The 22,943-nt window shown below is 40.9% G+C and overlaps 1 protein-coding gene across 1 annotated transcript; it reads right to left on the bottom strand.

Annotated features, from left to right (window-relative positions):
- Positions 1-6,104: 6,104 nt before the first annotated feature.
- On the bottom strand, positions 6,105-22,703 carry dhx38 (DEAH (Asp-Glu-Ala-His) box polypeptide 38). Its single transcript, XM_070911185.1, has 26 exons — positions 22,381-22,703; positions 22,013-22,209; positions 21,633-21,785; positions 21,358-21,520; positions 20,568-20,686; positions 20,406-20,482; positions 20,147-20,302; positions 19,848-20,009; positions 19,545-19,652; positions 18,892-19,016; positions 18,642-18,779; positions 18,341-18,527; positions 16,624-16,809; positions 16,305-16,445; positions 15,687-15,797; positions 15,316-15,432; positions 15,093-15,200; positions 14,878-14,990; positions 13,433-13,641; positions 11,957-12,111; positions 11,561-11,716; positions 11,089-11,223; positions 10,501-10,626; positions 10,310-10,405; positions 9,316-9,437; positions 6,105-6,953 (listed from the first exon to the last, which is right to left on the bottom strand). The coding sequence occupies exons 1-26, from the start codon at positions 22,701-22,703 to the stop codon at positions 6,872-6,874; spliced, it is 3,765 nt and encodes a 1,254-aa protein (XP_070767286.1). The 3' UTR covers positions 6,105-6,871.
- Positions 22,704-22,943: the final 240 nt, after the last annotated feature.

Below are 22,943 nucleotides of genomic sequence, written 5' to 3'. Positions count from 1 at the left end.
TGAACGTGTATTTAGTTGTACTTATATTGAGTACTAACTCAAGATTTTTCCAATTTCAGACTATTTTATTTAGCCAATTCTTGTAATGTTTCTGGTTGACAACATGTAGCATATGAGAACTTTGGCTTCTTTTGATTAAGGGGAACTCCAGCAATTTAGTATCGCACTTCCACAAAATCGAAGCAGCAGAGGCAGCGATATCCTTCCTTTTAGTCCTTAGTATGGGTCAAGCTCCAAAAACACTGAATGCTGCATTTCCCATAATGCAACTCAATAGCGTAGCATCTTTTGTCCTGATAACTTCATCAGGGTTGTTTTCTCAAACTTTGGGAAGTTACCTCCAGAGAATTCAAACAATACCAGACCCTAGGCATCATGTCGTTGCTTTAACACACAAAATAACGATTAAGTGCATTGTAGCATCCCTTGTAATGCTCTTTGATCGTCCATTTATTGCATGTATCGTCTGAATAAAGTCTCTTGTGCTTTAGCTGTGCTCTGACGGCGAGAGGAGTTCTGATTAGTCAAGCCGAGAAGCCCACAGAGGGGGAGAAGAGTCTCGGTGTGTGTTCCCAGCAGCCATGTGGAGAGTATGTGCAGGCCCAGGAGAGAGCACCCAAGCAAGATTTGGACATCACTTTGATTGGGCAGATCCCACCTTTCCAATCCCAGAGACTTGACATTTATTTATTATAAGCGAGGGGATCTATTAATGTTTTCATGAGTGATCTGAGAGTCTTGACTATGTGTCTTGGAGGGGAAAAGGACTTTCGGTGTCACAAAAAGCTTTAAAGATGTGTATTTATGTATATATACATCACTCAGGTACACAGATTTGTTATTTGGTGTCTGTGTTGAGTCTCATTTGATGATGTAACTGATGTGTTTTTGTACCTTTAGATGTGACTGTAACTATACTTTCAGAATGTATACAGTAAAGATTGACAAACAAATATTGAATCAGTTGCCATTAAAAAAGGTTTGATCCACATTATAGACATTTAAAGACTTTATCTATGTAAGTGTGAACTCCTGTAGGAATAATTCAATAAAATTTTGTACTCTGATATTTGTTGTTTTCTGCTCAAATGCCCTGAATCACATCAGAGTTTTAACTTCATTCTTGTTTTGTACAAGTTAGTTGAATACATGATGAGCAAAAGAGGAATATTAATAAATTATTTATGATTAAGTTTCTGTACGTTGATTTCTACAAAAGAAAAGTGGAGCGCGTGTTTTCAGGCACATACAGTAACTACTCCTAGAGCCACAGACCCCACAGGCCAATGTAGCCAAAATCTTAATGAATATGGGCAGATAGACAAGAAATTGCAGCCAAATAAAAGAATAATAAAGGCATCTAAACCCTAACAAGTCTGCCTTTGTTCTTCCATTCCACCCACCACAAGTTGGCTGTGTGAAAGCAAGCATTGTTGCAGCTTTGAGGGCAGCTCTGAGAGTTCCATGCCCATCGGCCTTCAATCACAAGGGATGTCTGAGTTTGACAGTATAAAGTCTTTCTTCTAGAACAAAATAAGACCCCTAAGCAATAGTGGATGAGCTGTTAGTAACCATGCAGTCCACAGGGAGGTAGACCAAGCATGGTAGTGCAGCACACAAAGTGTTGGTTAGGGATAAGACAATGGACCAGTGAAAACATTATTGCATGCTGCAACACTCTTAAATTTCTTACATTTAGTAACAGAAGTAAATCTGTTTTTGTTTGGTAAAATTCCATTTGACTTTATACAAACCAAAAGCAAAAGTTCATGAAAAAGAATTTTTTTTTTAAACTGAATATAATTATTTACACAAACAATATCGAAAGTATTCTTTCTTCTCTTGCAGGAGTTGTAGTAAATTACTCTCCTGCTCTCATGAAAGCTGCAGTCGCTGTTTTTTCCTTCAAGCATCCTGTCATTCCATGCATTGAGGTCGTGCCCATCTCTGGTTTCATTTGACTTTTCAGAAAGCATCGGCGAGGATGCACTGTGAGCTCACACGGAAACAGTGAGGCGGCTTTCTGGTCGCTGGATCGTAGTAGGTAAGTTATTCACTCACTGGCAGCATGTAAGGATTAATTCCAGCCTTACAGGAAGAGGACACCATCGGTTCCTGCCTTGGCCAAATCAATAGGCAACATTCTTTCCAGCATAGCAGTCAATACGCCACACTTAAGGTGTCTGAGGAAACTAAAGAACACCAATAATTGTTATTAATGCCTTGGATATCCCCTAGCACTTCGTTTAGAGGCAGTCCCTATCTAAAATACAGTCAGCCATGACATACTGTACATATCCCACAAAGTCCTCCCAAGTGTCTGTGAATACTCAAGAATGTTGACACTATAACACTAACACTATAATCATGTTTTTTTTCCCAGAATGACAACAAACAATAACTATTGAATGTATTGCCATGATATTTTGTACAGGTATTCATGGCATCCGGAGGATGAATTGTTATAACGTTGGTGATGCCAAGACTTAATTTGTCTAATACTCAAAACGAATAACATTCCTACAGCCTCAGCTGTACTTCAGTGTACATAAGAAAACATTAGCATATTAACGCTTAGACACATGGTTCTTTGCTTGTAAAAATTGTTGTATGTATTTTTGATAATAAAAGAAAATAAAAACTAGGTGAACATTGTAAACATTATACCTGCTAAACATCAACATTGTTATTGTGAGCATGTTAGCATGCTGATATTAGCCTTTAGCTCAAAGCACCGCTGTGCCAAAGTGCAGCCGTACAGCATTACACTTGATTTAAAGTGGTGGCACGTGTCCTTCATAAACTGAATTTATCACAGCAAAAATAAATGTATATCTTTTGTGTTTCGACAAATTGATGCAGTTTTAATTTAAGAAAGTGACATGAAAACTGTTTTAGCATCTTAAAAATGCAGATGATTTATACAGTAATTGTTTTTTCAATCAAAAGCAAACTCAAACAACTTCAGGATTGACTCTGCATAATCTACTACACTGACTTGAATAGATTTTTAAACCCCATCAGTTTAAAACCAGTTTACAGATTCTAAATAAATTCCTTTACAAGTCCTTACAAGAATATGTTGCAGGGACACAACAGGCTTTAGTGCACCAATTGATGCTGCCTGTTACACGTTGTATACAAAGCCACTCTATCAGTGCAAGCAGTTATCAAGTGAAGGACAGCTAACAACAAGCATACATTGCCTCCTGCTTCTATCATAAACCACATGTGGGTTCAGAACTGGTGAAGGTAAGGGACTACAGAAGAGAGGGGGGGTGTAACATTCAAAATTCAATCAAGTCAAGGCCATCTCCAGCAGGGTAACAGGGAGGGGAGAGGAGGGGGGTGAGGGGAAACTCAGCTGAAGTTTCCACTGGGCCTGCTGTGCTCCTAATGCAGCCTTGGATGTAATTGGGTCCCAGAAGGCTGTTCATTATCGTGGGCGAGCGAGGCAACAAAACAGAAAGGGGTGGAAAGAGAAAGAAAATGTTTCATTCTTTGCTCAGTGCCTCTGTCCCGGCACCATTATGGGACAAGAGTTAATTAAAAGAGCAGTTGATGCCTCTGTTTTTCTCATCAATCTCACTTCTTCTCTTATTAAGTTTGTAATGACAGCAGAGCTTGTCCCTGTCTGCCACCAGACACACAACGAGGGGGTAGAATGAGAGGAAGGGAAGGGGGCCGTTAATGTGAGGGACAGCTCATCTCAACAAATCTCACAGTGGTCAACAACTAACATTCACCGTAATCCCTCCACCAAGTCTCAGGGTGACGAGGAGAGCTGTACTCTTATGAAAAGGCAGCTTCTTTATTTGGGGTGTGGCAGAAGAGCCCATTTAAAAGGCGTGGCTTTGCACCCTAATCCTGTGGCTCCTATCTCCACACGCCTTGGAGGCCATTTTAATTCCCTCCATCATTACAGGGACCTTCCCTGGAAAGCTTTGGTAAAGGTGACTGCTGAGACTGTCATTCACAAGGACTATTTCAAAATGTCAGCCCCATAGCTGAGATTTGTCTCATTAAAGTTGGTGGAGTCCATTATATCCATCCCCTCCTCCGCCTGCCACACTCAATCAAGACAACTTGGAGAACTGAAGAGGTCGAGGGAACGCTCATAATCATGCTTATTTGCATAAGGGTTACAGTGAGACAGACCATCAGTGACCAACAAGAAAGGAGGTGCTGCAGAGGGATTCAGCCAAGAGGAAAACACTGCTAGTTGTTGTGCGCTGCATTTGAAGAAAGCTCAGGCAGGCCAGCTTCTGTTTTTTGTCTCTTCCCTCCAAATTGATGCCAGCTAGTAAGAGTGGTTTCAGTTAAGCTAAGAGACATCAAGAATTGTCCGCCTAACCGTGATGAAGACACTGGAACACCATCCAGGCTTTTTGTTCTTGTGACCTGAAGATTTACATACAGCTTCAATAAAGCCAAACGAAAGATCCACCAACATATAGCCTGCTCTTCATCTAAAGCATATCAACATCTTTACAGCTGAGGGCTTTCAAAGCCCAGTGATCGCTCATGTAGATGTGTGACATCTGTGGGTGTGAGTGCTTCAGACCCGGGCTTTTTGTTTATCTCTGACGATGAAAACAACCGTTCTGGGAATTAATTTTTATACTTACATATTGTGCTACCAAGACCCATGACCTCGCTGACCTCAAGTTAGCTGTAAAAAAAAAAGTTCCATCACATGCACGACAGTTGAGTGTTAGGATGATGTGAAGTCCTTTCCCAACCAAGCAATTAATGCCTTCATCATTGATTGTCTAGTATTTATAATCAGTTAATTGTTCATTACCTGGTTCCAGCTTCTAAAATGTCATATGTGTCATATGATGGTAAACTAAATATCTTTGGATTTGGATTGGTCGAACAAAATTCAGCAATATGAAGTAGCTGAAAAGATCATCATTCAATTAGTCAATCAATAGAAAATGAATTAGCAACTATTTTGATAATTCATTAAGTCATTGTGTCAACTTCACAGTTGTGAGGGTTTTCTGCTTTTCTTTGTCGTATATTATAGTGAACACAATATCTTTGAATGGTTGGTTGAATAAAAACAGTAATTTGAAGTAAATCTGAAACAATTAGTCAATCAACAGAAAATTACTTTTTGATAATGGTTTAAATTACTGCATGTAAGTCATTGTTTAAGGACAAATGTCAAACACTTTGTGGTTTTTGTGTTGTGAGGATGTGCGATCGTAAACTGAATATATTTGGGTTTTGGGCTGTTGGTTGAACAAAACCTCAGGATGTTACTTCATGTTTTTTCAACTATTTTATAAAGCAAACAATTAATAAATACTGAAAATTATCATTAGTTAAAGCCCTAATTTGAAGTCATCCCCTTGGGCTCTAAGATGTTCTAATAGGCATTTTACTGGTTAATAATAACATAATAACTGTTTGTTGTCACCTTTTCAGTGCCTGATTAAATCTCTGGCTGTAGAAAATGACTGAAGTAGACAAACTGTATATGCACAGCTGAGAGCTTCTAAATTAACCATTCACCACCGTTTTGTTTTTTATAGGGAGATACATAAGCAAAAATATGCACTGAAGAGACCCATGCCACATAAAGAGAATTTATAGCCTTAACTAATTTGCATCACTTTCACTTATTGAGCTATCATTCATGTCACTGCAGAACTAACTTACAATATAGTGCATCCAGATGACATAATTATGTTAGGGACTTGCAGTGCACAAAGAGACACATTAGTGACTACAATATTAAATGAAATCTCTTTGGATTAAAAAAATAGCTAACATTTATTATTTTTTTCATTTACAAAAGATGTTTAGAGAGAAAAAAAAAATCCATTAGCAGTCCTCCTGCTGTCTCAGATCCATGTGAAAAAGACAAAACAGAACCACTGTCACTATCCAAACATGGCCTTCACTAAACTGTTTTGTTCCAGATAGACCAGTCTATCTGAAGCTGCATGTTATTCTGATCAGCTGAAAAGGCAGGAGAGGGCGCACATCAACAAACAAATTTACCCATTTAAAAAGACACGTTTGCAAAGATTTGTTTGGAGGAAAATTACAAAGGAAACTGAGTGCTATTTTGAACACAAGGACCATGAAAATAAAACAGTTATGTTTAATCCAGCGTGATGTTTTGTATGAAGCAAAACTGTGGTACATTACATTGATGGAACAAGGTTAACAGAAAGTAGAAAAATGTCAATTGCCTAAGCCTGCGTGTGTGTGCGTGTGTTGTGGGGTATTACAATACAACTCTGAAGAGTCTGAAGACACTCATGCCACAAGTACAGTTAGAATAGTGCTTCAGTCTGTGAAGGAGCACTTCATAGTGGCACACACGCTGTTCAAGCCACAAGAGTACAAGAACTACTAAATGCAAGGACACAAACACAAGTAACATTGAAATTAGATCACCATTTATCAGTTTCACTCTGATAATACACTCAAGATGGAGAAAATGCAACAGAACATAGAAAATTAAATGTTTCTCGCTCAGGTCAAATCATTAAGAGAGACATCTGTAAAACCACATTTCAGTAATGACCACATATAAATACAGAATATACAAAAAACAACACAGTCGTCTTTTATTCCTTAAAATGTATGATGGAAGCAGCTACTGGCTGATAAAGGTGGAGGGAGGCATTTTGATGGACCTGGCTCGTCTTCGAGTCTTGTGCCTTATACAAGTTCTCACTCTAGTGGTCTGTACATGAACTGCAGTTGATTCTGGCCATGCTGGGAGGGACTAATGGCAGCTGGAAGTTACACTGTGTTTGCTTGTGCTGGTGTGGTCCACGTCTGGGTTACAATGAGTCTAGAGGGTCCAACATGGTTGGTTGGAGGGCTTTAACCTCCAAGGGGTGTTCTACAGTCCAAAGCGGGCAGGGGTGCGTCTGGGCGTCATGGGGGCCTCTTCTTTTCTTCCTGGTGTGCAGATTTTCACTACCCTGAATCAGAGAAGACAAGTTTTATTTGCTGTGACAACATACTTTGTATTGTTCGGTTTAGTCAAATGCTAAACATCTCTTACATTACGTAAGCAGCTGTGAAAAGACCCCCAAAAAGGCTTAAGTTGAGGGGAAGCTGAATGTGAACATGAAAGCAGCAGGACTGGAGGAGAGTGAAAAGGCAGGCTGGCGTCTCTGTGAAGAGTGTTGGGAAGTAGAGCCTGACGCCTCTGACAGCAAATCTATCATCTTTAATTACAGCAGCGTGACACCCTGACACTGCCCACACTTCCCTCATCTCTCTCTCTCTCTCGCACACGCACACGCACACACACACACACACACACACACACACACACACACACACACACACACACACACACACACACACCTGCAGCAATTACAACCATCAGGCCATAACCCCCTTCTGTCACTGTGTCCCCCTCTCTCCGTCTCCCTGTTCACTTCAGGAGACAATTGTTGCGCTTTCCTCAATACATGAGTTGCTAGTAGTTTCATAACAGCAATGCACACAAATGTAGTAGTGTTTCCCCTATATGTACCTACAGATGCTTCATATCCAGGTCAATACACACACACCTGTGAGTAAAGCATATAAACTTTGGAATGAAGCAAGCAGTGCTGATCACAGATTTAGGATTATCATTCACCGAAAGGGGAAAACAGTCCTGCAACTTCATGTGAACAATGTGTCAACCGATTGTTTTCTTCTTCCTGGAGGTGGGCCTTACTGTGCGCATATATGTACTATGTATGTACTTAGGCCTCAAGAGCCCTTCTGGTTCTGGCAGACATAGACACTGTTAACACTTTTAACCCATACAGAAATGAACAGAAACCTATGATTTCCTGGAATTGTAGGAAAAATACATCCATAAATACAAACCTATATAGCTTGCAATAGAAAACGGTCAGCAAAAATGTGAGCTACACATAGACCTGGGTATTGTTTGATTGCATTACTAGTGCTGGTTTGATACCTAGGCTTGTTACTTTTTATATACCTTATTTTTGAGGAATATAAACATATTTTTCTACAAAACATTTTTAAGTCAAACTTATCAAAACACAAGCAGCTGTATAAGAACTATGTTCAAATAAATTAGCCTAAAATTGCCAAAATTTGCATTTTAGTCAGAAACAAGCAAAATAAGATAAGAATAGTGAAAATCTGACCAAGCATTCAATGCCTACTGACAGTACTTTACACCTTAAAGTGATTAAAAATGTCTTTTTTTCTTCCAACTAACTGTCCACAACACAAGGTATTCATTTTAAAGTCACGTATGACAAAGAAAAGAAGCAAATCCTCACAACTGAGGAGCTGGAACCAGAGACAGTTTGGCTGTTCTCTACTTATCTACTTATCAGCTTTCCAGGTTCGGCCTTATATCCAAGTACCAAAAAAACAGTATTGAGGTTTGATAGTCAGCCCGAAGTATACATGATTGTACTTACAGATCTAAAACTTGTGGTATTGTCCTTTACATGTTTCATATGCAACTACACAGGCCCCTACTTCCAGCTCTTACCACTTATGTGCTTCCAAAAACACTCAATCTCACTGTTCCACTTTTATACACAAAATAACGGACTGGGCCATTTACTAATTCACACCACTGATCTGCGCCGGCGAGCAGGGAGACAGGTGATAAGCAGCCGGCACATGAAGGCGTACCCGACGAAATATTTCATCCTGGTCACACTGAACTCAGAGAGGAGATGCTTGTGAGGCCTGCCGGAGGACAAAGAGCCCAGGAGAGCCGACGACATTCATTATCACACATCCAGCTTCCTCTGCTTAAATCTAATTCTTAATCCTATACCTCGAGTGTGATTATTTTCAACAGATCTGTTACAGACGTGGTCACACAAACTCAGAGAGATAAACCAGCTGATTAATTAACAATAAAAGTTCTTTTTTTAAGTCTGTCTTTATAACCTTATTTCTCTCTGTAAAGCTCACAGATGGGTGTGAAATTAATTTTTTGGTCTAATTTGAAATTGAACGTTCCCCTCCTTTCTCTGCTCTGCTATGGCACAATTTAAATTGCTGCAGTAATGGGGGTCAGCCAGGAGTCAATATTATTTCTTTTTGTCTCGTCTGGAGGGACCAGAGGTGAGAAAAGCTCATCATGAAGAGTGAGAGAGGTGGAGTAGAGAGAGTGGGAGAGGAGGGAGAGGGAGGGAGGGGTGGAGATATGGATTGGCAGCGAGGTAGGTAAATTAAACGTTTCTATCTCGACTGTGTGTGGAAAATTAGGGCCACAGGGAACTATTGTTAGATGAGGCCCCACGTGTGATGAGGAGGCAAAAGGAGGAGAGATGTTCGCCGACTTACTTAACACTGCCAGTGTTGCTCTTCTTCTCCTGCTCCTCTCGACGCGCTCGCAGCTGCTCCTCAGCCAGGGACATCTCCTCCTCCATGTTGCTGATCTCCTCCTTGGCCCGGCGACGGTTCTCCTGGAGGAGCGACAGATGAGGAAGGTATAAAACATTAAGAGATGTATTTTAGTCAAAACAGCTGATGAGTACATACATGCACAAGGTAACCTATATGAACAAAAGTATAGGGATTGTTTCACATCTTATTAAAAAACCACTGGGAAAGTTTTCCACAACATATTGGAACCTGGCTGCAGAGATTTGCTCAAATTCAGCCACAAGAGCATTAGTGAGGCCGACCCCTGAAGTTAGGTGATAAGGCCACAGCGTTCCAGTTCATCCCAAAAGTGCAGGTCCGTCAAGTTCTTCCACACCAAACTGGGAAAATCATTTCTTTATAGACTTGGTTTTCTGCATTGTTATGTTGAAACAGGAAAGGACCTTCCCTAGACTATTGCCACAACATTGGGAGCCCACTATTGTCTAAAACAATGGTTCCCAATCTGGAGTGGATAAATATTAACAAGATAGAAAAGCAAAAAATATATAGTTTTGTAATATTTTTGTCAGACTTTACTTTAGTAATTGCTTATTTCCTCTTGTGAATTACTGAACAATTTTATCTCCTCATGACCCTAAACATTTTTCAAATAAAGCAATAAAAACAAATCACTTTTAGTTGAACTGGTCACAACCAGTGGACATACGTAACCAGTGACAAGCGGCCACATGTAGACATTTCTTCATTCTAAGAGGTAACAAGACAAAATGGCAGAGGACCTCCGGTCTAAAATATCATTGTATATTGTAGCACTAAGATTTCCTTGGATCAGAACTAAGCGACAAAAACTATGAAAATCAGCCCCAGACATATATGGACAATCTTGTCTTTATACTTTTGGCTGTGTCATAAAATAATCTAGTATACATTGAGCAAGTACCAGCCTTACCTGTCTGCTTTTGCCCGCATGTTTGATGCTATAAAACATGGGCCCAAGTTCTGCCAGCCACTCTCCGTCCACTGCAGTCACACACTGCATGTACTCCTACAGCACAAAGCACAAGTTAAACATCAACAACACATATATATCATTGATTGCCTTCATGCTGGCAAAGCTCTGCAGCCGACAAGACTTTTTACCTTGGTGGTCATGACGAGCTCGTGGTAGATGATGTAGTCAGGAGTGTAGCCCATACCAAACAGGGAGCTGGTGGGATGGAGGTGACATGGCATGCCTGTCCTCACGTTCACATATTCACCGATGCCCTGGGAGCAAACACAGGCGTAAATAAGAAATTAAATGTGCAACTCAGAATTTCTGGAAAGGAATATGGGACCCTGTGTATAGTGTGCTGAAGGTGAACTGTGTGTGTTGGTCTAAATGTGTGTGTTGGTGCCTGCAACTATGAGTGCGCTTTAAGGTCAGAGCAAAGCAAGTCATCTGAGTTAATTTGCTTCTCCACCTGCCTTAGACAGCAGGAAAATAAATTTGAAGTATATCCAACACTGCTGCGATTGCTTGGGTTAGCCGGCTACTCATAAGTCAAACAGAGACCCTTGATTATATAGTCATGATTTCAAATTCCCTTTCAGATTTTAGCGCTGTATTAATGTGAGGCCAGAAGGGATATTTCACCACTCTGTAATTATGCTGCTATAAATCTGCCACAACCAGTTGCCACTAGGCGTAACGTATTAACTGAGGAAAACCCAGAGTGTAGGAAGTACCTTGAGCTTGGCAGCCTGGTGAAAGTAAGCAGCACAGATGCACTTTCTGATGATGTCCCAGTCTGACCCACAGGAAATCAGGTTCATCCTCTGCTGCACCATGATGTCCTTTAACTGGGAGCGCACCTCACGCACCTGCACAAAAACAATATGTTTTGAAAGTGGAGCCACATAGAAAAGTTGTCCAACCTTGAAATCAATTGTTTAAGGGGAAAATAATATCAGAAGTTGCCATATTTGCAGATTAATACCATTTATATGGGATACTGAATAGGCCTCACAGGACCTGAATCATACACTACACATATTCACCAAACTAAAAGCAAGAAAACAATGCACAATTTAAGAGATTGAGATTTCCACATGATCTTCTTGATGTGCTGGAACTCAAGTGAAAATTGAGATTTCCAGGTTTCCATCCAGGGTCAGAGGGTTTAGATAGACAGAACAGGCGAACCAGTGGGAGTCTGACCTTGCGCATGGCCTTGGTGTGGATGAAGTGCTCGTTGCACCAGGCGCTGGAGTAGTTGTTGTTCTTCCACTGCATGTAGACGTTAAGGTAGGTCAGGTGGTCACTCTCTGGGACCGAGAACTTCTCCCTCACCTGGTCACTCTCCTCCTCACGACCCTGCAGAGACACACAGATCGAGTTTTCCACATATCACTGGGATGTTTTATTTCTTTATTATCATTTTAAGGTTATTTTTCTTCCATTGTGAAATACTGTTCTATAGCAACAAATCATTGTATGCATTTAAATGTGTGAATTATTAAATACAATATTTCAAAACGCAATAATTGTTTTTTTGGCCACGCAGTAGAAAACAAGCTGTGAACACAACATAGATAGACACATTATTAGACATACCTTAGGTCTGTAGAAGATGGCCGGCACAGACAGCATGGAGACGATGATAAGGATGTCAGCACTGCAGCCCATGTCGCAGGACACAATCAGCATCTTGGAAAGGGCGGGGTCGAGGGGAAACTCCACCATCAGACGCCCCGTTGGTGTCAAAGCACCTGAAAGGCCAAAAAAGAGCACAATTACAAGGTCAAAAGTGAAGAGAAGTGCAAGAGACGTGAAGAATGTAGGAGGGACAAGCACAAGACGAGTGATAAGCTTCTTTTCCATCAAAAGCCTGCTGGCGTGAGGGAGAAGCCAGCATTATGTGACACCTATTTGTCTATCACCTTGAAAGAGGAGGATGAACTGCTTGCTGACAGTTGAGAATATTTGTGGAGAAAAAAAAGAGAGTGAGATCAAAAACTTTGCCAGTTCTGATTTAAATGATTAGACGACAGAGTCTAAGAAGCTTATGAGGAGGAAAAGCAGAGAAGCAGAGCAGCCAGTTTGGGGCAGGCAAGCCTTAATCAGAGATAATCTGCTGTTAACACACCATACAGGGAATCATCAGAAGTCCCCCCTTATCCCCAAATCCCTAAATCCCCTGGAATCTAGCTAAGGATGAGACAGAAATGAGACCCGACCAGTCAAATCAAACACAGGATCAGTTACTAGGCAATTACTCCACTGGCTAAACCTCACAACTACCTCCTCCAGGTCTGTTTGCAGTGTCTGCATCATCACTGCAGCATCCTTTCAATAGATTCAGTCTCCTGCCTGTGTTTGTGCTGTCAGCATCACTATGTAGCAGCTCAAAGCAGCACTGAGGGGGAAATACAACCCTCAAAAACCCAATATTCTCTGTCCCAGCTTCATCTCCATCTCAAAAGGAGGAGGATTTATGTTGTTTGGTCCTACTGTATACAAGACTGGTCTAGGCCTAGTAAGACCTGCTACTCGAGGCAGTGGAAAGAAAATGATACAACATATAATACGTATTCATCTTATATTGTTTAATTATCATCCTGTAAGGATTAGTTGACTTATCAATTAGTCAATCGACAGTTTTAATTAAAATGTTTTCAAATGAACCAGCAACAATTTTGATAATCAAATAATTTTTTTTGGCAAAAATAGCAAAACTTCTGTGGTTCCAGCTTCTCAAATATTCTCTGACTGTAAACTAAATATCTTCGACAACACAAGACATTTGAAGACATTACATTGAGCTCTGGAAACTTGTGATGGACAGCGCACAGTAAAAACGTTTTTTTTTAGATTTATTACCATTTTGTTATTAGATAAAGCACATTTTGAAAAAGTCTGATATAAGACTAGATATAATTATCTGTCCGAAAGGTAATAACTGACAGTATATTACAAAACTCAGCATATGAAACATCTATTAAAAATGTCTGTGTCATGTAAAACTGCAAGTATCTTATCAACATTACATTATGGTGCCTCTGGTAACTCCAACCCCTGTTCACTACCCACCTGTGTTGTCCAGAGCACCCAAGATCCAGAGCTGGTACATGGAGTTGAGCATGTTGTCCTCAGGTGGTGGATCCATGAAGTGGAAGAGGAGCAAATCCTGAACACCCAGGGACTTCAACAGCAGGACTACGTTGGCCAGGTTGGTCCTCTGGATCTCTGGTATGGTGGTTGTTAGCATCTCATTCTTAAAGGCGCTCTGAGTGTAGAGCCTGGACAGAGAGGAGGGCACAGAGACACAGTGAGCGTGAGATTTAAGCCGTCAAGAATGAGATTATACTAAAAACGGATTTTTCTAAAGAAAAATGTACAGCTATCTGTACATTCTTTTAAATGTTTGATTTGTAAACTGAAGCACTGCACGGACAGGGACAGGGCAATGAGGTATATGCTCCTCTGGGCCATGTTGTTACGTGACACTGACGTGGCTTGTTCTGTTCTCCAATACGTGCAGACATGTCAGTGGGGTTCTAACTAAGCAGTAAGCGCCAGATGCAGAGGAACATTCACAAAGCTACAATTTATTTAGGGAGTTAGAGTAAAGGACCTGACGTAACAAAGCTCTCGGAACAATTACAGGCTGTCTGATGTGGGTGCTTATTATTACAGAATGTATATGGAGGTTTAGAGCTTGTGAGTGAGTGCCTGCAGTCACAGCTAAAAGGGTCTTTGAGTGGGGAATTCTCCACGCAAGCGGAGCAAACCGGCGTGACTCACTCTCTCTGCTCTCTAACACATACACACATCCACAGCTGCTCAAACACCTTGACTGTACTCTCGGTGTAAAGCCGCTCCAAAACTGATTCTTCATAGATTTGTGTGAGCTCATGTGCAAGAGCAGGTGGGCAGGATTAACCTAGAAATATGTGGGCTTTCATAAGCATCCTAGCTCATTAGCAATGCATGTATCACCCTGAGTGTGTCTATGTCACTCAATCTTTACTTAAGTAAATGTGGCGAAAGAGGGAGCGGTCAAGTGAAACCTCTGACAGGATCTTTTGTGGCACATTTCTGTTCCATAAACTGCATGAAATCCTCAGGAGATTAAGGTTTCTGGCCCGCTCTCCCTCTTCCTGCCTCTGACTGTCTTGAAAGCACGGTCATGTCACACATCTAGAGCCCTGAGCAAACCATCTGAGGACGGCAGTGATCTCAAACAACTGAAGGGAGAAAACACACTTTAACAACAGTTGCCACTATAATGATGCTACATTCTCAGGGATTATTTCTGAATGTGAACTAAGACACCAGAGTGGGAAAATAAAGTATGTTCATGCTCGCAGGAGACTGTGAAAAGAATAACAAAATGAAAATATGCTCCCTTTTGGAGGATCAGGAGACTCTTGGTATCGTCAGCTTGAAAAAAAAAAAAAAGTTTTCAAATTCCAGGTCAACCCTGCTGTGTTTGTGAACACAAGCCTATGCAGAGAGAGCACAAGGGCCGTTACCTGTAACACTGCCCTGGTCCTGTACGTCCTGCTCTACCAGAACGCTGGTTGGCATTAGCCTGGCTGATTGGGTAAACCTGTAGAGCATCCATTCCAATGCGAGGATTGAAAACCTGTTGACAGAAAAAAAGAAGTGAGTAAAACAAAAATGGTCGGTTTAAACTTGAACACAGAGAAAGGACCTTTAAAGAACTGCAGTGTGAAAACAATGTAACCTTCAGTTTGCAGTATCCTGCATCCACGACAAACATGATTCCATCCACAGTGAGGGAAGTCTCAGCGATGTTTGTAGCAACAATGCATTTCCTCACACCATCTGGAGCCTGGCAGAGGAGAAAAGGCGAAGTCAGCTTTGTTTCTTTACGTGTTTATCACAAGAACTCATAGATGTAGCTTGTAGAAATGCATGAAACATTTTGGGCAGTTACAGACACAAACCTTCTGGAAGATCTTGGCCTGGAGGTCAGAGGGCAGCTGGGAGTAGATGGGCAGCACGGCCAGAGGAGGAGCGTTCTCCAAGTCCTCCAACCGCTCCACGATCTGATCCGACGTTACCTGCAAGGACAAGGATATACTTTACTTGAATTAGGAACACAAAATGGAAAGAACCTCCTGTTCCTGTCTTTTTGAGAGCAAAAACTAATGGTTTACAAAAGTCATGCGTTTTGAATTTTTGGGGATAAATTGGCCTTTTTTTTTTTAGGAGAAAAAAAGTCTTATTAACTTTATTTATACAGCACCTTTTGTACATGAAATTAAGATCACTGTCCTTTATGCCGAAATATTTGAGTGATAATAGCAGTCCTCACCTCAATATCCTCCTGCCCGGGCATAAAGATGAGGATGTCTCCCATCAACCCACTGAGGTGGATCTGCAAGGCCTGCTTCACTGCCGCCTCCACGTAGTCCTCCTGAGGAGTCTACACAGCACAAACCACAACAAATCAGTCCAATGCAAAACAAAGCCACTGTGATGACCCTACAACAACCAAAACATAATTATTTTTTTAATTTTGACACAATAGACTTTTTATTGTTATATGCCAAAAGTTAGTTCACCTGTCAATTTACACAGTATATCTATTATCTCTAGGGTATTTGAAAAACAGAAAGCTGTGTATTATATACGCATATATATGTATAAAATTACACACATAATTTTGCCATGCTTATATCTGTCATATAGACTTCTCTTAGGGTTAAACAGATTTAACAGATATACAGTTAAAGATGTCATTACAATCTGAAGATGGTTTTACTTTGAGAAAATATGTCTCATTAAGACAGTCTCAGTAGTATGAGCAGTAATTCCTGAAATATGGAATAATAATAATAATGATCTGAAACTGCCAAAATGATCTAATGGTAATGATGTAAAGCATTTAGGATGCAGTGTAAGCTAAGTGAAAGTAGAAACAAAAACATACCTTGCTAAACAAGATGTCTACGGGAAATGTTCTTCCTGGAATGTGGAAAATGGGAACGTTGCCAAAAAATGCAGCAAACTTGTCTGAGTCCATAGTTGCAGAGGTAACTATGAGCTTTAAATCGGTGCGTCGAGATACAACCTGATGAAAAACGGTGGACAGAAGAGAGACTGTTATTTACACTGAAATCAGAAAAGGAAACAACAACCTCGCAAGGTAATTTATCATTTAGACACACCGCAGACGCAGCTGTGTGTATGTCTTGAAAATAACAAAAATAAACGTATCTTTAATGCGTGTTAGGTAGTTGTGTACTGACCTCACGTAGCAGGCCGAACAGCACATCAGTATTCAGGGAGCGTTCGTGAGCTTCGTCCATGATAACAGCACTGTAGTGGTCCAGGTCCGACTCCCTCAGTGACTCCCTGAGCAGGATACCGTCTGTCATGTACTTTATCAATGTTTTCTCTGACGTGCAGTCCTCAAAACGGATTGCGTAGCCCACCTGCAGGCAACAATGTCAGAATAAATCAACTCAAAATGTATGTAAGTACTTACAGCAAACGCTGCTGTATGACCTGCACAGGCATTACAAAAAATGCCTTATCAAAATAAGAAATACGATCCAATCTCAGTGTTTGACGAGCTCTACTTAATATCTAAGCAACTCCAGTGTTTCCCTTTATTGTTGCTCCTCATTCAATTCCTGGTGCAACACATACATTTTATTTTATTTTTGTCCACTAGATGGCGGTGTTACACTGCGTATAACTTGTGTGAGTTTGTACATACAAAGTGTTGAGTTTGTGGGGAGCCCTCAGACTGGGCATTACTCAATACAGTAATTACTGTAGTGTATAAGTCCTTCAAAACAACTTCATGGCATTAGCACAGTAGCTCTACTTGTCATGAGAAGTCATGAGGCGATTACATCCATCAGCTATCAGATAGGATTTAAACAAGTCCACAGTTTTACCATATTAGTTAAATTACTTTGACATTAAAAACAAAAAGCAAGAGTCCAAATTTTTTGTAAATGCTCTAACTACTCTCTGGTTCAAATTTCACTTACCATACTCTTCGTATGCAGTTTTACAATGCAATGGATGATTTTAACATTTTGGAGACATTCACTGTCAGTTTTAAGTTTAAGGTCAAGGTTACTTTTATTGTCTCCCATAGGAAACAGAAGTCTCGGATTAAGAGAATTGCTGCAAAACCAAACATCACAACAAAACACATTAAATGAAAGAACACACATGCAAACAAACACTAGTGTGATTTAAAATAATCAAGCAAATTAGTCACAAAGCCCTTCACTCTGTTAAAAACTACAAAACATCTAAGGTATACATCTCGAATGCTTACACACCTTAGTACATAAATTACAAGCAAACAAATACGTCTTACTTTAATACGTTTAACTGGCAGAGGGACAAATTGATGTTTAAAACCATTGTGTTTACACAATGGGACCCTGTAATCCATCAGCACATACTCAGAGTTCAACACATGAGAAAAGGTCAGATAAAATCCTGTTGGCCTGCCAAACGGTAGACTGCTCGAAAATGTCTTCCCATAATCTTCCCTGCAGTCTTAACCAGACTTAAGATTTGAGCCTTAAGCTTACCCATTGCAGCGGCTGGTAATACCATAACGTAAAATGAACTTTTTCATAAAAAATGAGCATAAAATCCCTGCAGACATCAAAAACGAAACAGAAATAGAAGCGCTGATGGATTCTTGCACAGAAACCTGCAACATGGCTGTGCCAGCTAAACTCACTACATGTTGCCAAATCTCATCAAGTAAATTAGAGAGTAAAATGTTATTAAATTATCAAGGGGAGGGTTATGACCAATATAGAACTCCTAACACCATTTTCTACATGAACAAATCAATACTCAGGACATCGACAGCAAATTAATTAACACTACATGTTCACAAGGGTTCCACGATCAGAGATAAAACTGCTGGTTCACAACAGTAGCACAGTATTCCCAAATGTAGTGGCTGTTTCTGTGTGACTGTCTCACCTCCTCTCCAAGGTTGGTGCCAATCTCCTCACTGACTCTCTTGGCCACACTCATGGCTGCCACTCTTCGGGGCTGAGTACAGCCCACCATGCCATAACTAGTGTAGCCATCCTCATGCAGGTACTGAGTCAGCTGGGTGGTCTTCCCACTGCCGGTCTCCCCAACAACAATCACTATGCTGTTGTCCCTGCAGATGCCAGGAAACACATTGAAACAGTCAAAGTTTGAACTCAAAGTTTTAGTGTGAAAATTGGGGTTGAAATTGGATTTGAGGACAGCAATGAACTCGGAGTATCAATACCTTATGATGTTGAGAAGCTGTTGTCTGACGGCAAAAATAGGCAGGTACTGTCTCTGTTCCAGAAGGGTCTTCTTCTTAGCAAACTCACTGCTGGCCTCAGTCTTTTCTTTCATGTGGTCTGCGAATTTCTGCTCAGCTCTGTGAGGCAGAGAGAGAACATCCACCAAAGAATTAATACAGCTGGTGGATTATTAAAAACAAAATGTGAAATGTCATCTAGATCCAAACTTATCATAGACAGCCCACTCACCTGTAGTCTACTTTGCCGTCCTCGCCTACCACTTTGCCCCCAGAGGTGTCTTCTTCCTCCTTCTTCTTGATCCCCATGATATCCCCCAACTTGGTGCCTGCCAATTCCCAGTGTTTGTGCTGTGCCTGAAAACATTATTATTCATATATTATATCATATGATTATGAAGATTAAAGCTTCAGTCTCTAACTGCACACACAGACTGCAATGTCATGCACATTCAACACACAGAGGAGATGATCTGATCGCATCTGGTGCAGCATTTGTCAAGTTTTTTCACCTCCCTGATGGTGATTTGCTGTTAAAATGTCATCAACCGACCAGGCAAGGTGATCACCACATTTCTCCATTCAGGTGAATATAACAATGATATTTTCATTTAAATATCCTTACTGGTTTTAGCTTTCATATGTATCAACAATTTCTGTCTTAGAGGTCCAGGACTTGCAATTAGTTTATTACTGTCATAGTAATTTTATAAGAGATCTACCGGTGTATTATAAATATTATAAAAAATGCTTGAACTCTGCAGTGTCAGACCCACATTTAACCCTGGTCAGGATCAGGATCACAAAGCCAGATAGGACCCATTCACCGGATTTCTGCATTTGTCTAAGCAATACTCTGAGTTTTAGTTATTAATCCAGCCAAACCTTCTTGCGTTCTTTCTGCTCGCGATGTTTACGGACAAGCTGGCTGCCTTTACGAGAGATGATGGCCATGTCAGAGGTAGCATCTTTCACAGGGATGACAGGCTCTGGCTGCAGCAGGAAAACAAATACACACATACAAACATTTAGATCAAAAACACACTCTTTGAGCATAGTTCTGACAAAAAATGTGGCACCCAAGGCACTGAATCAGTATCAAATATTTTGTCACAGCTATTTATCCACCTAAACGGTGAAGCTAGTTACTACAGGCCTCAGATCATGAGCTGTTTAGGTCTAGTTTACCTGCTTAGTGAAGACTATTCTTCCATCCAGGAAGGGAGGAACCAAGTTGTGAACCAGCAGATGAACCTTAGCAGCATTGTCCTCCTCAAAGTCTTCATCCACCTCCAACCTCTGCACCACACCACTGGTCAGCATACGGTTGGTCTCCCACCGCTCATTATCCTGAGGCAAGAAACACAGCCTATTACAAAGATATTCCAACACAGACAGACGCACAAATACTCACAAATATACAGTATATGCCTGTGCATGCAGACACACAGTTCTGATTAGGCTGGTATGAAGCGCTGTGGTTGTACCTCGTTGATCTGTCGTTTCTGGGCAGATATTCTTTTTTGAGTCTGCTTCTGAAGGATCTGCTCTCTCTTCTTTACATAGTCATCAGAGGTGGATGTGAAAGGGTTGTGGAACTCGTCATAGCCTTCATCCATCATGTACCAATCTCTGTCAGCTTGCTGCAAAACCGTGAGACAAAGACAGATTTAAAAAAAACCTTCATACCAGACAAAAGTTAATAGTTTCTATGAGGCAAAAATGAGGGATAACTGTACCACTCACCTTCTGGTCCTCCTGCCACTGGTCTTTCTCATCCTCATTATCAAACATAATTCCTCCCTCGCCATCTTCTTTCCTACCTGAAGAAGAGACAGAATAAGAAATGTTAATCAGACATACAGTATATGTCTTGCACGTGAGCAAAACATTTTTTAACAATAGTACCTTTTCCTTGTGATAAACGAGGAGTAGAACCCAAATGCTTTCTGTCATTGGCCCACTCGTTGTACTTGTATGATGGAGTAGGCAGGGGTGTGTCGTCAGGGTAACGGCCTCTGACTGACCTGAGCACACAGCAGACAGACGTTATGTAAGCATCAAGTAGCATTAGTTTCTCAGCAGCTTAGCATTTCATGTCAAATATGAAGAGGATAACTTTCAGTGTGGATTCATACAAGCCTCTGACATGTCTAAGTGACAGTACATAATAGGACTGTAATGACAATATTTTCCGATACAGAAATGTGACAATATGCATCATGGATGTGAAAAAGGTGGTATTATCAAGTACAAAGAGCCATGTTGTAAAACGCTAATAACTGATAGCTGTCATTGCATTGGAAATTGAGTTTGTGGACAAATAAGTTGTTTGGAGGCTGTTAGTCCAACCAAGTTCAAACAATCTCATATAGGCCCCCCCCCCATTCTTCAAGTAAGTTTCATGTAGGTAAGGATCTGCTTGCAAAATTAGATGATTTATGTATTTAACAGAAACCATAATTTGTATTTTGCACAAAAATCCATAAGAAAACTTGCAATAAAATACTAAATACAATGAAAATGTATTGACATTGATTTCACACATTGTATGCCTCCTGAGGAATATAAGGGACTTATTCTAAGTGCACTGAACCATCATGTACTGTTAGTTGTCCGCTATCCACTTCAAGTACATTTTTTAAATAAAACTAAGAGGGATAAAAATGTGAGCTAAAGCGAATGATCAGCTGTTTACCTGTCCCTCCTCTCACTCTCTCGGCTAGAGCGATGGCTTCGCTCTGAGCGATCCAGCTCTCTGTTAGACGGGGCAGGGGACGGAGACTCCCACTGGGAATGCCGTGAACTGGCATAGCCACTGTCATCCTCTTCCCAGTTGGAGCGTGAGGGTGTGAAAGAATCTGTGTAAAAACAAAACAAGTTTAGTCAGCCAATGAAATATAAGATCATTTGAATAAAGGAAATTCTAATAAAAAAAATTTAAATAAAAGCATATGAATAAAATAAAACTACCTCTAGGGCGATGCTGTGGTGTCGAGGGCTCATCTCTCTTACTCCCCCGGCTGAGGCGATCCGACCAGCCTTCTCTCTGTGAGCGCTCACTCCTCTCACCGCGCTCCGACCGGCTGCTGCTGCTGCCACGGCTATGGCTGCTCTCTCGCTCATCTGACAGACAGAGACAAGTTACTATCAACAACACCGACTGATCACTGAGAACATTTCATTGACGACTGATGTTACAATTATGTTTTCCAAATACTTGATCCATTTCTCAATAAATAAATAAAAGTAAAATAATGACCAGCAAATGTTTGGAATTTTTACATAATCAAAATGTCTCGTCACATTGAAAAACAATTACTACTACATGACTAAGTCAACTTTAGAATCACCTCTTTCACTCCTCCGGTCTCTGCCCTTATCTCTGCTCCTTTCTCTGTCTCTTTCTCTGTTCTTGTCCTCTTTGGAGGAGGCGTAGACTCCATGCTCACGTCTGTCTTTCTCTCTCTGCTGGTGTCTGCGTCGGAACTCCTCACTGACCCCTCCAGGGTTTGAGGGTGTCTCGGAGCCAGTCACACGATACTTCCTGCTGGAAAGACGAAAATAAAACATTGATTGTTTAAATTTCATAATGTGTCTAATGTTTATTTTATATTGAACACGTTGGCTCTCCACAGACATGAGGGATCGGTGTTGCCTGTCTATACATTTTCCATAATTTTCAATAAATTGTTATTCTGTGTGAAGCACTGGCACTTACCTCTCTTTCTTAGCACTTCTGTTCTTATCATCGTCTTCTTCGTCAGACCCAGAGTCACTTTTACCTTCCTCCCAGTCCTTGTAGGAGGAAACCTTTGACTTCTTTCTATTTGTGTCATCGCTAGCATCTGCCTGCTCCTTACTCTCACGCTCCTTCCTTTTCTGGGCTGCCAGCAGATCCAAGCCCAGCAAGGAGGTGCGCGGAGTGGGTGCCCGAAAAACATGGGGCTCTGCAGCAGCACTCTTCTTCTTTACCATCAGTCCACCAACTTGAGCAGCTGGATCGGACCCTTCCAGTCTATGCATGGACACATCGTCATCCATTATCTGTGGGGAAATAATGACATATGCATAAGGTGAAAATGCGTAAAGCTGCTGAATTGTTGTTCATGAAATCACCTGTAAACTGTAACTACTGATTTTTTTTTTTTTTCTATAAGAAGTCAGAAAATAGTGAGAAAACCATCCACAAGATCCCAGAGTCAAAGCTGCCCTCCTCATATTGCTTACTTTGTCTGACCAACAGTCCAAAACCCAAAGACATTCAGTTTACTGTCATATAAG

This window comes from Enoplosus armatus, chromosome 1, assembly GCF_043641665.1.
Source record: "Enoplosus armatus isolate fEnoArm2 chromosome 1, fEnoArm2.hap1, whole genome shotgun sequence".
Lineage (NCBI taxonomy): Eukaryota > Metazoa > Chordata > Actinopteri > Centrarchiformes > Enoplosidae > Enoplosus > Enoplosus armatus.
Note: the sequence above shows the minus strand (reverse complement) of the source record. Positions and strands in the feature narration are given on the sequence as shown.